Source organism: Cyclopterus lumpus, chromosome 7 (assembly GCF_009769545.1).
Source record: "Cyclopterus lumpus isolate fCycLum1 chromosome 7, fCycLum1.pri, whole genome shotgun sequence".
NCBI classification, from domain to species: domain Eukaryota; kingdom Metazoa; phylum Chordata; class Actinopteri; order Perciformes; family Cyclopteridae; genus Cyclopterus; species Cyclopterus lumpus.
The window spans coordinates 26447112-26462023 of NC_046972.1; the positions used below are offsets into that span (position 1 = coordinate 26447112).

The window sequence follows — 14912 nt, forward strand, 5'->3', positions numbered from 1 at the left end:
TGCAGCTATAATAAAGTAAATGCAAGTTTCATACTGGTCATTTATTAGAAAAGACGCATAATATGAATTAATTGAAAAATTGAAAGTGCAACATGTAGACGGCGGTGACATTCATGTTCTCACATCTTGAACAGACCGTCAGTGCTTCAGCAGCTCCTGCATGTAGACGGCGTTCATGCGATACGCTGCCATCCAGCTGTGGGCGGCGCTGTAGTAGCTTTGGTGACCTCGCTCTTGGAAAGGAGTCACGGAGGCGTAGTAATCGTTCCAGGCTCTGTAGCTGGCTCTCCAGTAAGCCTCAGCACTCCACTCATCTTCATCACTCCTCTGCTCTGAAGTCTTCTCCGCCATCTTTCTGGATCCGCGTCTGCCGGTCTTTGGCCCGCTCGGCTCAACGCTGGGTCTTGCCTCGCATCTCTCTGGCAGAGGCGGAGCGCTCCCTCGTGACGTCTGGTGGAACTTTTGGGGCGCAGGAGCCGCAAAAGCTCCGTATGCGGAGGGGTCCACCTTCGGTTTGGACCCAGGGGGCATTTGTTCGTATTCGCCACCTCTGGTCCGATTCCTCTCGCTGTCGTTGTGTTGCGAGTTTGAAGAACCGGAAACCGCCCTGGAAGGCGAAAAGTCAGCTTTCCAGCGTTCTCCCTTGAGATTCAAACATTCACCTCCGTCGTGGTCGTCGAGCGTGAAGGACTCTCGGTGCCCGATGCTCGGGTCGCCGTCCTCGCCGCCCCCAAACTCCCTGATGACTTCCACCGATCTCCCCGGCCCCGTCGTGATGAAGCCGCGGAAGTCCCGCTCGGCGTCCTCAAAGGTCACGAACCTTGACCTACGGCTCTTGAACGAGCCGAGGGGCGGGATCTTTGGCAGAGCGTCCTGCAGCTCCTTGCGAGTTGGTGCCGCCGGAGGAGGAGGAGGAGGAGGACGCCTCCGCGGGAGAGCGTCCTCGCCGGGAGTTGCTTTTGTTGTCTCCGGCCCGGCCGTTGGGACGGTATTCTCCCGCGACCTTTGACCGCTGTGCTCCATTGGCTGATCCGCGTCACGCTGCTTCTTCTTCTTCTGCGTCCGGGAGGAGAGCTGGCATGAAGTGCCCAGAGTGGATGCTGCGGTGCAGACGTCCCAGTCACACGGCTCGTCCATCAACCCCGGCTCGATGGCGGCTGAAAAGTGGGGAAGGGGGCGTCACATTAAATTGTTTTCAAACGAGGGGGAAAAAATAAAACATGTTTGGCGGGCGGTACTCACACGGCAACGTGGATAAACTAACGCCGCACTTCTGAGCAATGGCCATCATCTTATTCTCCTCCTCGCCATGGCAACAGTAGGTCACAGCCAGCCCCTGAGTGCCTGCAGACAAACGAGAGTTACGGATACAACTACGGTTCCATGAATCCTGGATCACTGCCAGAGTCGGTGCTTAGCACTGGATATCTTCCGTCACGCACACACACACACACACACACACACACACACACACACACACACACACACACACACACACACACACACACACACACACACACACACACACACAGGTGGAGTCTTAATAACAACCTGTCACCCGTGACCTCGGATGACCCCAGCCGGGTATAAGTTCCGGCATCATCCTGAGATCAGTCCTACGGAATCTTCTCGCGAAATGTGTCTTTGGCGCCAAAGGGTGTTCTGGAACTACTGACCAAAGGGTGTTCTGGAACTACTGACCAAAGGGTGTACGGGGACTACTGACCAAACTGTGTTCGGGGACTACTGACCAAAGGGTGTTCGGGGACTACTGACCAAAGGGTGTTCGGGGACTACTGACCAAAGGGTGTTCGGGGACTACTGACCAAAGGGTGTACGGGGACTACTGACCAAAGCGCCCGGTGCCAAAGATGTTTGGGGACTACTGACCAAACGGTGTTCGGGTACTACTGACCAAAGGGTGTTCGGGTACTACTGACCAAAGGGTGTACGGGGACTACTGACCAAAGCGCCCGGTGCCAAACATGTGCGGGGGCTACTGACCAAACTGTGTGCGGGGACTACTGACCAAACTGTGTTCGGGGACTACTGACCAAAGGGTGTTCGGGGACTACTGACCAAAGGGTGTTCGGGGACTACTGACCAAAGGGTGTTCGGGGACTACTGACCAAAGCGCCCGGTGCCAAAGATGTTTGGGGACTACTGACCAAACGGTGTTCGGGTACTACTGACCAAAGGGTGTTCGGGTACTACTGACCAAAGGTGTTTGGGGACTACTGACCAAAGGGTGTACGGGGACTACTGACCAAAGCGCCCGGTGCCAAACATGTTCGGGGACTACTGACCAAAGGGTGTTCGGGGACTACTGACCAAAGTGCCCGGTGCCAAACATGTGCGGGGACTACTGACCAAACGGTGTTTGGGTACTACTGACCAAAGGGTGTACGGGGACTACTGACCAAAACGCCCGGTGCCAAAGGTGTTCGGGGACTACTGACCAAAGCGCCCGGTGCCAAAGGTGTTCGGGGACTACTGACCAAAAGGTGTTCGGGTACTACTGACCAAAGGGTGTTCGGGTACTACTGACCAAAGCGCCCGGTGCCAAACATGTTCGGGGACTACTGACCAAAGTGCCCGGTGCCAAATGTGTTCGGGGACTACTGACCAAAGGGTGTGCGAGGGCTACTGACCAAACTGTGTGCGGGGACTACTGACCAAACGGTGTTCAGGGACTACTGACCAAAGGGTGTTCAGGGACTACTGACCAAAGGGTGTACGGGGACTACTGACCAAAGAGCCCGGTGCCTACTGACCAAACGGTGTTCGGGTACTACTGACCAAAGGTGTTCGGGGACTACTGACCAAAGCGCCCGGGGACTACTGACCAAAGCGCCCGGGGACTACTGACCAAAGCGCCCGGGGCCAAAGATGTTCGGGGTCTACTGACCAAACGGGGACTACTGACCAAAGCGCCTGGTGCCAAACATGTTCGGGGACTACTGACCAAAGGGTGTACGGGGACTACTGACCAAACAGGACTACTGACCAAAGGTGTTTCGGGGACTACTGACCAAAGGGTGTTCGGGGACTACTCACCAAACGGTGTTCGGGCACTACTGACCAAAGCGCCCGGGGCCAAAGGTGTTCAGGGACTACTGACCAAACAGGACTACTGACCAAAGGTGTTCGGGGACTACTGACCAAAGGGTGTTCGGGGACTACTCACCAAACAGTGTTCGGGGACTACTGACCAAAGCACCCGGGGCCAAAGGTGTTCAGGGACTACTGACCAAACAGGACTACTGACCAAAGGTGTTCAGGGACTACTGACCAAAGGGTGTTCGGGGACTACTCACCAAACGGTGTTCAGGGACTACTGACCAAAGATGTTTGGGGACTACTGACCAAAGCGCCCGGGCCCAAAGGTGTTCTGGGTCTACTAAGCAAAGCGCCCGGAGCCAAGGGTGCTCGGGGACTACTGAACAAACAGGACTACTGACTAAGGGTGCTCGGGGACTACTGAACAAACAGGACTACTGACTAAGGGTGCTTGGGGACTACTGAACAAACAGGACTACTGACTAAGGGTGCTCGGGGACTACTGAACAAACAGGACTACTGACTAAGGGTGCTCGGGGACTAACCAAAACGCCCAGCGCGTCCGATCCGGTGCATGTAGGTCTCCCAGTCCTGCGGCACATCCAGGTTTATCACCAAGTTCACTTTCTCTGCATCGATGCCTCTGGAGGTCTGACGGGAAGGGAAGCAAGCCCAGGGTTAAAGAACAGAAGATATATACAAGATGAGTATGGATGTGTGTGTGTGTGTGTGTGTGTGTGTGTGTGTGTGTGTGTGTGTGTGTGTGTGTGTGTGTGTGTGTCTCTCACCAGGTCGGTGGAGATGAGCACCCTGCACTGGTACTGCTTCAGTTTGGACATGGCCTCCAGTCTCTGGTCCTGACTCAGACCGCCTGTACAGTCGCATTCAAATCCGATCACTTTTTAATAATGAATGCTTCAAGATTCTTTGCTGCCGATACTAATTGATGATCCATATTAACAGATACAGATCACTTTGATTATTATTATTACAGCTGATCTACAAAGAGCCATGGTCCCTAAAATCATTAACTTTGAAGTTAGTAAACTACAACATGTTATACTTTTACTTTGTTATAATAATTTATAGTGTTTATTTTCACCATTTAAATGTTCGATATTTTTACTTTTGAAAAACTATGAACATTACCACCTATATAATTTTCTGGTGATAGAGTCATCGTGTCACAACTACAAATACACAAACGGTCCCGTCACCTGAGATGCAAGCAGCCGGTAGGCCTTTGGAGGACAGGACGTCTGCCAGGTGCTGAGCCCTGTGGGAGAAAAGCACCCGATCCATCACGCGAAGACCGAAGACCATTACCACAACCTCAGAGGACACGGGGGACTTTAAATATACCTGGTGTGTAGGTTGGAGAACACCAGAGCCTGGTTGAATGGGATTTTACTGAAAAGCTCCAACAAGTGCTGCACTTTCTCCTGAAAGATCTTGTGAGGCAAAGGATGGGACTGCACCAGCTTGTAATACTGCTTCAGACCTGCAGGGGCAAAGCCAAAGCCCAAAGATGGCATCAAGTAAAGGAGATAAAGATCTCTCTCTAATATTAATTAATTAATATATATATATATATATATATATATTAATATATATATTTATATATATATCTCCATTAGTTTCATTTCAAGCTTCAGTTACCAAATCAACATGAACAAAGTGTAGCGAGTGTTTTGTCATCTGTTATTTTAATGGCAACTTTTATAAAATGAGCAATGTGAATGAATGAGATCTAACGTTAGCTAGGCTAACGTTAGCTAGGCTAACAAACGGGATGTTCCCAATGCTGTTTGTCTGTTGCCTAGCAACAGCCCCGCACACGAGGACTATTTTCTCTCGGCTACTGAAATGTGATACACAACGTTTGGTGGCTACAACTATTGTCTGCTGAAAGCTTACTATTTACTATATTTATAATGTCGCTGGTAAACGTATTATAAAAGCAATAAGATCCTCGAGGCAGGACTGTATCGTCAATAATGTCCTGCTCAAGGGTTCAACACCTTGAACCGGACATTAGAGACGATACGGTCCTGCCTCTCGAACCTTATTGCTTTAAAAAAAAAAAAAAAGCCACAATGACAACAGCACACCTGACCGAGGGTCTTACCTTTGAGGCCCATGTCACTGGGATTGATTCGGACAAAAGTGGGCTCTCTCATGTAGCGGGTGAGGTGCTTAGCAAGGGATTCTGGGTAGGTGGCGGAGAGCGCGAGCATCTGTTTGTTCACTGGCAGAGAGGAGAAGATCCAGCTGGGGAGACAAGTGGAGGAAGTGGGTTGAATCTGTGTTTTGTGTAAAAAGAGCATCCAACGCATGACATTTCCTTCACAGTGAACGTAATCCACATGAAACATGAGCCCCTGTCTGTCTCACTTGATCTGGTCCTGGAAGCTGCCCTCTTCCAGCAGCTTATCTGCCTCGTCCAGAACAAACAGCCGGATGCTGGCGGTGGACAACATGCTCAGCTCGATGAGCTGCTTGATACGACCTGCGTTGCACAAATACCAGAAGTTAGAAGGGGCGCAATTGTAACCGGCAGTCGGGTCGGTACGAGACAACTGATCCGGCTCGCCCCGCGACCCAAACGGCTGTTTAGGTCTCGAACAAGCGGAACAGAAACTCTGAGGCCCGAGTTTTACCTGCAAAGTTTTGGCTGCGCAAAATAGTCAAATAGTGAAAGTTCTTATTTTAGATATCTGCAATTAAACTTTGCTGATATCAAAGCTCTAATTTTAGATATCTGTAATTCAATATTGACGAGGCTATTGAATGTTCATAACTTTTCAAAATAAAAGCAACAGCAATATGCGTTCCCTTTTGTACCGTGACTGTATGAGCAGCGGCTACATAAACGGGCGGGGCCTCTTACCGGGCGAGCCCACCGCCACGTGGCACCTCTTCAGGTGGGTCTTGTCCTGGCTCACAGGCCGGCCCCCGATGAAAACGTGGCACTCGAGGCCCTCCATGGCGCAGCCGATGGCCATCACCACCGAGTGGATCTGCACCGCGATCTCCCGTGTGGGAGCCAACACGAGAACCTGCAGGAGGAAGGAAGGCGAACAAGGCTTTGATTGACATGTGGCAATAAGACCCTGCAGCTAATAGGATTAGTCGGTTCTGCTTTATCAATAATTGACCTCTTTCACACTTTTGGGACTGAGTAAGACGCTAAAAAACCAAAGTGATTACTTCTCGTGAACACCTGTTGGCAAAATTGAGCAGTGGAGCATTTCAAAATAAAGGTTTTGTTTTCTCCATCTGAATTGGTATTAATATTCTAAAGAAGATGCCTGAAGACTGATAACTTTGCCTTTTAAGTGCAAGCTGTCGTGACTCCACACCTGAGTTGCAGGATTCTCCAGGACCAGAGAGTCCAGAGCGACGGTGCAGAACACGCACGTCTTCCCCGTGCCGGACTTGGCCTGCACGATCAAGTCTGAAACGAGAGAGGGTCACTGTAGGGTGACTGAGTATAAAGTACGGAAAGCCCAAAGGGACAATAAACGGCTCTATTTTCACACTGTGAGTATAAAGTACGGAAAGCCCAAAGGGACAATAAACGGCTCTATTTTCACACTGTGAGTATAAAGTACGGAAAGCCCAAAGGGACAATAAACGGCTCTATTTTCACACTGAGTATAAAGTACGGAAAGCCCAAAGGGACAATAAACGGCTCTATTTTCACACTGTGAGTATAAAGTACGGAAAGCCCAAAGGGACAATAAACGGCTCTATTTTCACACTGTTAGTATAAAGTACGGAAAGCCCAAAGGGACAATAAACGGCTCTATTTTCACACTGTGAGTATAAAGTACGGAAAGCCCAAAGGGACAATAAACCGCTCTATTTTCACACTGAGTATAAAGTACGGAAAGCCTAAAGGGACAATAAACGGCTCTATTTTCACAAGATGCATGTTAAAAACATGGAAACAAATTTAGCAGTGCTGAATTCCAAAATAAAAGTTTTGTTTTCCCCTCAAGATAATAATATCTAGATCTGAAAGATGTATATACTTTACAATGACCATATTCTCCATCAGTGGATGAAGTCATGTCACGAGGTGGTAGTTATTTAATTAGCATAACACGCCGTTTAGACCGCTTTAAACGGCGGAGAGAGGTCACGTGAGCCTCTGGCCTCCACACGGTCCTCGGGAACCCACCGAGCCCGCAGCGGCCCAGCGGGATCGCCTTGAGCTGGATCGGGGAAGGCTTCCGGAAGCCCGAGGAGGACAGCCCGTCCAGAACGGGACGAGAGAGCAGCAGCGAGCTGAAGTCGAGTCCCTCCGAAAGAAGCACATCGTCGGTCCGCTTCCGCGTCTCTATGTCGTGGGCTGCTTTCCTCACGGAGGCCGCCATGTTGTTTACCGGCCGGGCTTCAAACTCGGCTGCTTTAAAGCACGTTGTCGCTGCGGCTGCACTTCCTGCAGCGCCCTCTGGTGGCCAGGGTGAGAACCGCTCCCAAACCATATTAGTTGAAGGACAAGTTCGTTTTCTGGATACAATTCAACAATTTATTATAACAATTTGAGGTCATCGGAAAAATATCTGTTGGTTTCCCCTTCATACGCTTTGTAATCCATGCTTTAATACCCTTTCACATGTTCCAATAAGCCATCATAGCTGGAGTTATACATGTTATTCTTGTGTAATTGTTAATAAATGGATGATGGAAAGTTTTACCAGAAAATATTAGAAGGTTGTTTCTAAACAAAAAGAGAAAGAAAAAGAAGTGCAGAAATGTTTTTCTGGCATCTGTTCCAAACTATTTTTTATTGAGCTCATTTAATTTGATGAATGTAGAATTTATACTTGCACATTGTCATTGTTGCACGTGACTGAATGTTTCTCATATTTGTTCTTCATGCTGATGAGGAACATTTATCTTGTGACCTCCACTGGAGTATCTATCCTGCTGCACTAACAAATAAATACAGGGTTCTACCTGGAATCCTTTGATATCCTATGGGGTTCTTCTACACAGGCGGTGCTACAAAGAACCTTTTTATACGTCAAGGCTTTCATCTAGAACCCACCCCATAGGGTTGGACCTGGAATCCTTCAATATAGCCCATGGATTTTATCTATAACCCACGCAGGGGGTTCTACCGAGAACATTTTTATATTTTAAGGCTTTCATCTAGAACTTACCGAAAGTGTTCTTCCAAGAACCATTTAGATCCCAAGGTTTTCATCTAGAACCCACCAGATGGGGTTCTAATTAGAACCCTTTTATGTTCCGAGGAGTTCATCTTGTAAGTCGCTTTGGATAAAAGCGTCAGCTAAATGACATGAAATGTAATCTAGGACCCACCCAGGGGGTTTAACCAAGATCACTTTTATATCCCAATGGTTTCATCTAGAACCATAAAAGGCCGGGGCTGATGTGGTGCAGCTCATACCACAACAATCATGATTCTCAATCACAGTTTTTAGGGGTGGTGGTTCTAGATTATAGACTGAGTAATTCAATGCATATTAAAAATGACATTAACACGATATAATGCTGCGTCTATTGCCAGCTTCATTACTTAGGAGCAGCTGTACACCCGGCAATCATGGAAAGTGCCGTCTTACAGGATATCAGACTGAATTAATGTCCTCACAATCCGGATCCACGGATTTGGTTTTTCAATAATTACATTTCACGGAGCTTTTGTTGGGCTTATTAAGGAAGGGGTCACCTCCCTCTAATCTCAGCCGAGCAGCTAACATGCAGCATTAGCACAGAGGGGTGATCATATTTATGGATTTTATTTTCTTTCGTTTACAATTTAGCAAAACGGTTGTTTTCACTAGATTTTGGAGTTTGAGGTTACAGATGAACCGCTGACTCTTATTTTCACACCAGTGAAGCCGAGCAGGATGGCGCACCTCGCTCTGCATGATGGGAACTCCTCGGCCAACGCAGAGCTCCTGTCTCAGACCGGCTACACCGTGCTAGCCGTCATCATGGGCGTGTTCTCCATGGCCGGGATCCTCCTCAACGTCCTGGTGATCGTGGTGACGGTGAGGCACAGACAGCTGAGGCAGCCGCTCAGCTACGCCTTGGTGAACCTGGCCATATGTGACCTGGGCTGTGCCGTGTTTGGAGGTCTGCCCACCACAGTGACCAGTGCCATGGGGTACTTCAGCCTGGGCCAAGTGGGCTGCGTGCTGGAGGGCTTTGCTGTCTCCTTTTTCGGTGAGTTAACTTAGTGTGCAACTGTTGTTTTTGTGGACAACCTGGTTTGATCTAGTCAGCACAGTGGTCAAAGAGGTTTTCAGGTGATTTACTTGTGAAATTAGCAATGCAGTTTTGTTTCAAATACAAAAAAAATACAAACATGGTTGCGAACGATGACGTCACCTTGACTAAGTCCACTTCTTACACAGTCTATGGGCGATAACGTAAACACTAATTTAATCACGAGGATACATTCCACAAAAATAATAAAATATTGTATTCTTTACATACTGTTTTTCAGGTATATCAAGTCTGTGTACAATCGGAGTCATTTCTGTTGAACGCTACATCGTGGTGTGCTATCCCATGGGGGCCGTCCTGTTCCAGACCAGGTACAGAGACCACCATCGGTGTCTCATTACCCAGACTGCAAATCTTTGATTGCTCCTCCGGTGTGTGACGCTCCGTCTCCGTTGCCCTCAGACACGCTGTGGCAGGAGTGGTGCTGTCCTGGGTCTGGTCCTTCGTGTGGAACACTCCGCCTCTGTTTGGTTGGGGAAGCTACGAGCTGGAGGGCGTCAAGACCTCCTGCTCCCCAAACTGGTACAGCCGGGACACGGGGAACATGTCTTACATCATCATGTACTTTTTCCTTTGCTTTGCGTTGCCCTTCTCCGTCATCATAGTGTCCTACTCGCGACTCCTGTGGACTCTACACCAGGCATGTGGTTACACTCCATGAAAAGATTACTGAGAGCGTTTGCTGTATCCAGCTTCACCATAAAGTCTCTCTTCCTGTATTTTCGGTGTGTTAAGGTGACCAAGCTGCAGGTTTCCGAGGGGGGCAGCACAACCCGTGTGGAGCTGCAGGTGGCGTGTATGATCGTGGTGATGGTGTTGGCCTTCCTGGTGACATGGCTGCCATATGCTGTCATGGCCCTCGCTGTCATTCTGGACTCCAGTTTATATATCGACCCCCTTATCGCCACCATACCAGTGTACTTGGCTAAAAGCAGCACCGTCTACAACCCCATCATATATATCTTCATGAACAGACAGGTAACCCTCCATCCCTGACCCATAACGCACATTTACATTCCAGCACAGGATCACAGAAGCTCGTGAAATCATGTTGTTTTGTAGTCTAAACCTAACTGTTGGTGGTTTTGTAGTCTTAAACCCTAACCTAACTGTTGGTGGTTTTGTAGTCTTAAACTTAACTGTTGGTGGTTTTGTAGTCTTGAACCTAATTGTTGGTGGTTTTGTAGCCTAAACCTAACTGTTGGTGGTTTTGTAGCCTAAACCTAACTGTTGGTGGTTTTGTAGCTTAAACTTAACTGTTGGTGGTTTTGTTGCTTAAACCTAACTGTTGGTGGTATTGTAGCTTAAACCTAACTATTGGTGGTTTTGTTGCTTAAACCTAACTGTTGGTGGTATTGTAGCTTAAACTTAACTGTTGGTGGTTTTGTAGTCTAAACCTAACTGTTGGTGGTGTTGTAGCTTAAACCTAACTGTTGGTTTTGTTGCTTAAACCAAACTGTTGGTGCTTTTGTAGTCTTAAACTTAACTGTTGGTGGTTTTGTAGTCTTAAACCTAATTGTTGGTGGTTTTGTAGCCTAAACCTAACTGTTGGTGGTTTTGTAGCTTAAACTTAACTGTTGGTGGTTTTGTTGCTTAAACCTAACTGTTGGTGGTATTGTAGCTTAAACCTAACTGTTGGTGGTTTTGTTGCTTAAACCTAACTGTTGGTGGTATTGTAGCTTAAACTTAACTGTTGGTGGTTTTGTAGCCTAAACCTAACTGTTGGTGGTTTTGTAGCTTAAACTTAACTGTTGGTGGTTTTGTTGCTTAAACCTAACTGTTGGTGGTATTGTAGCTTAAACCTAACTGTTGGTGGTTTTGTTGCTTAAACCTAACTGTTGGTGGTATTGTAGCTTAAACTTAACTGTTGGTGGTTTTGTAGTCTAAACCTAACTGTTGGTGGTGTTGTAGCTTAAACCTAACTGTTGGTTTTGTTGCTTAAACCAAACTGTTGGTGCTTTTGTAGTCTTAAACTTAACTGTTGGTGGTTTTGTAGTCTTAAACCTAATTGTTGGTGGTTTTGTAGCCTAAACCTAACTGTTGGTGGTTTTGTAGCTTAAACTTAACTGTTGGTGGTTTTGTTGCTTAAACCTAACTGTTGGTGGTATTGTAGCTTAAACCTAACTGTTGGTGGTTTTGTTGCTTAAACCTAACTGTTGGTGGTATTGTAGCTTAAACTTAACTGTTGGTGGTTTTGTAGTCTAAACCTAACTGTTGGTGGTGTTGTAGCTTAAACCTAACTGTTGGTTTTGTTGCTTAAACCAAACTGTTGGTGCTTTTGTAGTCTTAAACCAAACTGTTGGTGGTTTTGTAGTCTTAAACCAAACTGTTGGTGGTGTTGTAGCTTAAACCAAACTGTTGGTGGTTTTGTAGTCTTAAACCAAACTGTTGGTGGTTTTGTAGTCTTAAACCTAATTGTTGGTGGTTTTGTTGCTTAAAACAAACTGTTGGTGGTTTTGTAGTCTTAAACCAAACTGTTGGTGGTTTTGTTGCTTAAACCAAACTGTTGGTGGTTTTGTAGTCTTAAACCAAACTGTTGGTGGTGTTGTAGCTTAAACCAAACTGTTGGTGGTTTTGTTGCTTAAACCAAACTGTTGGTGGTTTTGTTGCTTAAAACAAACTGTTGGTGGTTTTGTAGTCTTAAACCAAACTGTTGGTGGTTTTGTAGTCTTAAACCAAACTGTTGGTGGTGTTGTAGCTTAAACCAAACTGTTAGTGGTTTTGTAGTCTTAAACCAAACTGTTGGTGGTTTTGTTGCTTAAACCAAACTGTTGGTGGTTTTGTAGTCTTAAACCAAACTGTTGGTGGTTTTGTAGTCTTAAACCAAACTGTTGGTGGTTTTGTAGTCTTAAACCAAACTGTTGGTGGTGTTGTAGCTTAAACCAAACTGTTGGTGGTTTTGTAGTCGTAAACCAAACTGTTGGTGGTTTTGTAGTCTTAAACCAAACTGTTGGTGGTGTTGTAGCTTAAACCAAACTGTTGGTGGTTTTGTTGCTTAAACCAAACTGTTGGTGGTGTTGTTGCTTAAACCAAACTGTTGGTGGTTTTGTAGCTTAAACTTAACTGTTGGTGGTTTTGTAGTCTAAACCAAACTGTTGGTGGTTTTGTTGCTTACACCAAACTGTTGGTGGTTTTGTAGCCTAAACCTAACTGTTGGTGGTTTTGTTGCTTAAACCTAACTGTTGGTGGTTTTGTAGTCTTAAACCTAACTGTTGGTGGTTTTGTAGCTTAAACCTAACTGTTGGTGGTTTTGTAGTCTAAACCTAACTGTTGGTGGTTTTGTTGCTTAAACCAAACTGTTGGTGGTGTTGTAGCTTAAACCAAACTGTTGGTGGTTTTGTAGTCTTAAACCAAACTGTTGGTGGTTTTGTAGTCTTAAACCAAACTGTTGGTGGTGTTGTAGCTTAAACCAAACTGTTGGTGGTTTTGTAGTCTTAAACCAAACTGTTGGTGGTTTTGTTGCTTAAACCAAACTGTTGGTGGTGTTGTAGTCTTAAACCAAACTGTTGGTGGTTTTGTTGCTTAAACCAAACTGTTGGTGGTGTTGTAGCTTAAACCAAACTGTTGGTGGTTTTGTAGTCTTAAACCAAACTGTTGGTGGTTTTGTAGTCTTAAACCAAACTGTTGGTGGTGTTGTAGCTTAAACCAAACTGTTGGTGGTTTTGTAGTCTTAAACCAAACTGTTGGTGGTTTTGTAGTCTTAAACCTAATTGTTGGTGGTTTTGTTGCTTAAAACAAACTGTTGGTGGTTTTGTAGTCTTAAACCAAACTGTTGGTGGTGTTGTAGCTTAAACCAAACTGTTGGTGGTTTTGTAGTCTTAAACCTAACTGTTGGTGGTTTTGTAGCTTAAACCTAACTGTTGGTGGTTTTGTAGTCTAAACCTAACTGTTGGTGGTTTTGTTGCTTAAACCAAACTGTCGGTGGTGTTGTTGCTTAAACCAAACTGTTGGTGGTGTTGTAGCTCTTAGTGGCTGCAATGAGCCTGCTTTCCACTACAAATCGTTTTATCAATTCATGCTCAATGTTGATGTTAGATATGTATTTAGTTTTGAGAGGCAACAGCAGAAAAAACGATCTCACGGAGATTGACTTTTGGCAAAACAGCAAGAATCGGCGAGTCTCAAAGATCTCTATTGTTAACCGTGTGCCGTATGTGTGTTTCCAGTTTCGGGGATATGCTGTTCCCACTGTCCTGTGTGGATTGAACCCATGGGCGTCAGATCCACAGACATCCGAGGACGAAACCACAGTTGCCTCAATAACGAAGACCCAGAAAGGATCTTTACATGAATAAAAATGTACATGAATCCTCATGGTCTCACTCCTGACCATTGACCTTCATCCAACAAGCAACCCTCTCTGCACTCGACAACAAGGACTGAATAAAAGAACAAAACGGCAGCAACAAAATGTTAAAATATCAATATCAAGGAACTATTGTCCATCAACTTTTGACTATGTTTGAGCAACAAGCATCCTGCGCTCTTTCAATTCAATTCAGTTTATTTTGTATAGCCCAAAATCACAAACTCCCCTCAGAAGGCTTTACAATCTGTACACATACGACATCCCTGACCTCTGACCTCACATCGGATCAGGAAAAACTCCCCCAAAAATTAAAAAACCCTTTCAGGGTAAAAAAGGTAAGAACCCTTCAGGAGAGCAACAGAGGAGGATCCCTCTCCCCGGATGGACAGAGGCAATAGATGTCATGTCATAGGGGTGTCATAGTGAGTCGGCACTACAACCTTAATTATTGGCCTCAGATCATGGACCATTCTGTAGTCTGGTTTTCCAGGTTTAGGGACCAGATTAATAGGCGTATTCCAGGGGGACCTTGTCCTCTCCATTACACCTGCTTTCAACAGCCTTTTTATCGTCTTAGAAATCCCTACAGTCTGTTCCGCCCTTAAGGGATACTGGTGACAATAAATTTGAACCGTCCCTGGTTTCAACTCTATCTCAACGGGAGCCATCGGAATCAGTCCCACATCAGCTCCCCCTTTTGTCCTAAAGGTGTCTGGAAATAAGCCTAGTCTGGTTTTCAGTGTCCCCATGATCAGTGTTTTCTCTACCATGTGTGTATCTGGGACTAACTGGACCTCCGATGTGTGTGCAATTCTGTACATGTTCTCAGGGGGGAGTAATGCACGTTTTTATTCTGTATGGGCACCCAGTCCATAGCCTCAATCCCTGCTTTCACCATTGGACCCATGTTCTTTGCTCCGCCCCCACTGGACCAACACTGTGATGTGTGGGGCTGAGGTGTCACTGAGTGCATAAAAAACCTGCAACTCTGGTGTCAACTCTACAGCAGCTGATACTCCTTGCTTCCCTGCATAGATCTCCCGAGCCTTCACAGTTGGGTGTCCATGAACCTCACTCTCATGTTCCAGGCCTTCCCACAGGATCTCATGAGTCTCTTCTTGTATCAGGGAGTAGTTAAAGGTACAATGTTTGTGGGTCCCCTGGTGGTGAGTACGGGGGGGGGGGGGGGGGGGGGGGGGGGGTCACATTTTTGCTCGGTGGATACAGGTCGCCGTCAGCCATCGGATCTGGGCAACCCTAATTTTGTGTCTCT

General features: G+C 46.5%; 2 protein-coding genes across 2 annotated transcripts; one reads left to right on the forward strand and one right to left on the reverse strand.

The window, feature by feature from the left end:
* Positions 1 to 26: 26 nt before the first annotated feature.
* ddx20 (DEAD (Asp-Glu-Ala-Asp) box polypeptide 20) lies at positions 27 to 7475 on the reverse strand. Its single transcript, XM_034537210.1, has 11 exons — positions 7247 to 7475; positions 6423 to 6517; positions 5951 to 6119; positions 5455 to 5569; positions 5189 to 5331; positions 4423 to 4561; positions 4278 to 4336; positions 3849 to 3931; positions 3606 to 3711; positions 1243 to 1344; positions 27 to 1157 (listed from the first exon to the last, which is right to left on the reverse strand). The coding sequence occupies exons 1-11, from the start codon at positions 7440 to 7442 to the stop codon at positions 139 to 141; spliced, it is 2226 nt and encodes a 741-aa protein (XP_034393101.1). The 5' UTR covers positions 7443 to 7475; the 3' UTR covers positions 27 to 138.
* LOC117733507 (parapinopsin-like) lies at positions 7392 to 13860 on the forward strand. Its single transcript, XM_034537211.1, has 6 exons — positions 7392 to 7531; positions 8935 to 9267; positions 9551 to 9641; positions 9733 to 9970; positions 10066 to 10308; positions 13497 to 13860. Exons 1-6 carry the CDS (start codon positions 7408 to 7410, stop codon positions 13623 to 13625), a joined length of 1158 nt encoding a protein of 385 aa, XP_034393102.1. The 5' UTR covers positions 7392 to 7407; the 3' UTR covers positions 13626 to 13860.
* Positions 13861 to 14912: the final 1052 nt, after the last annotated feature.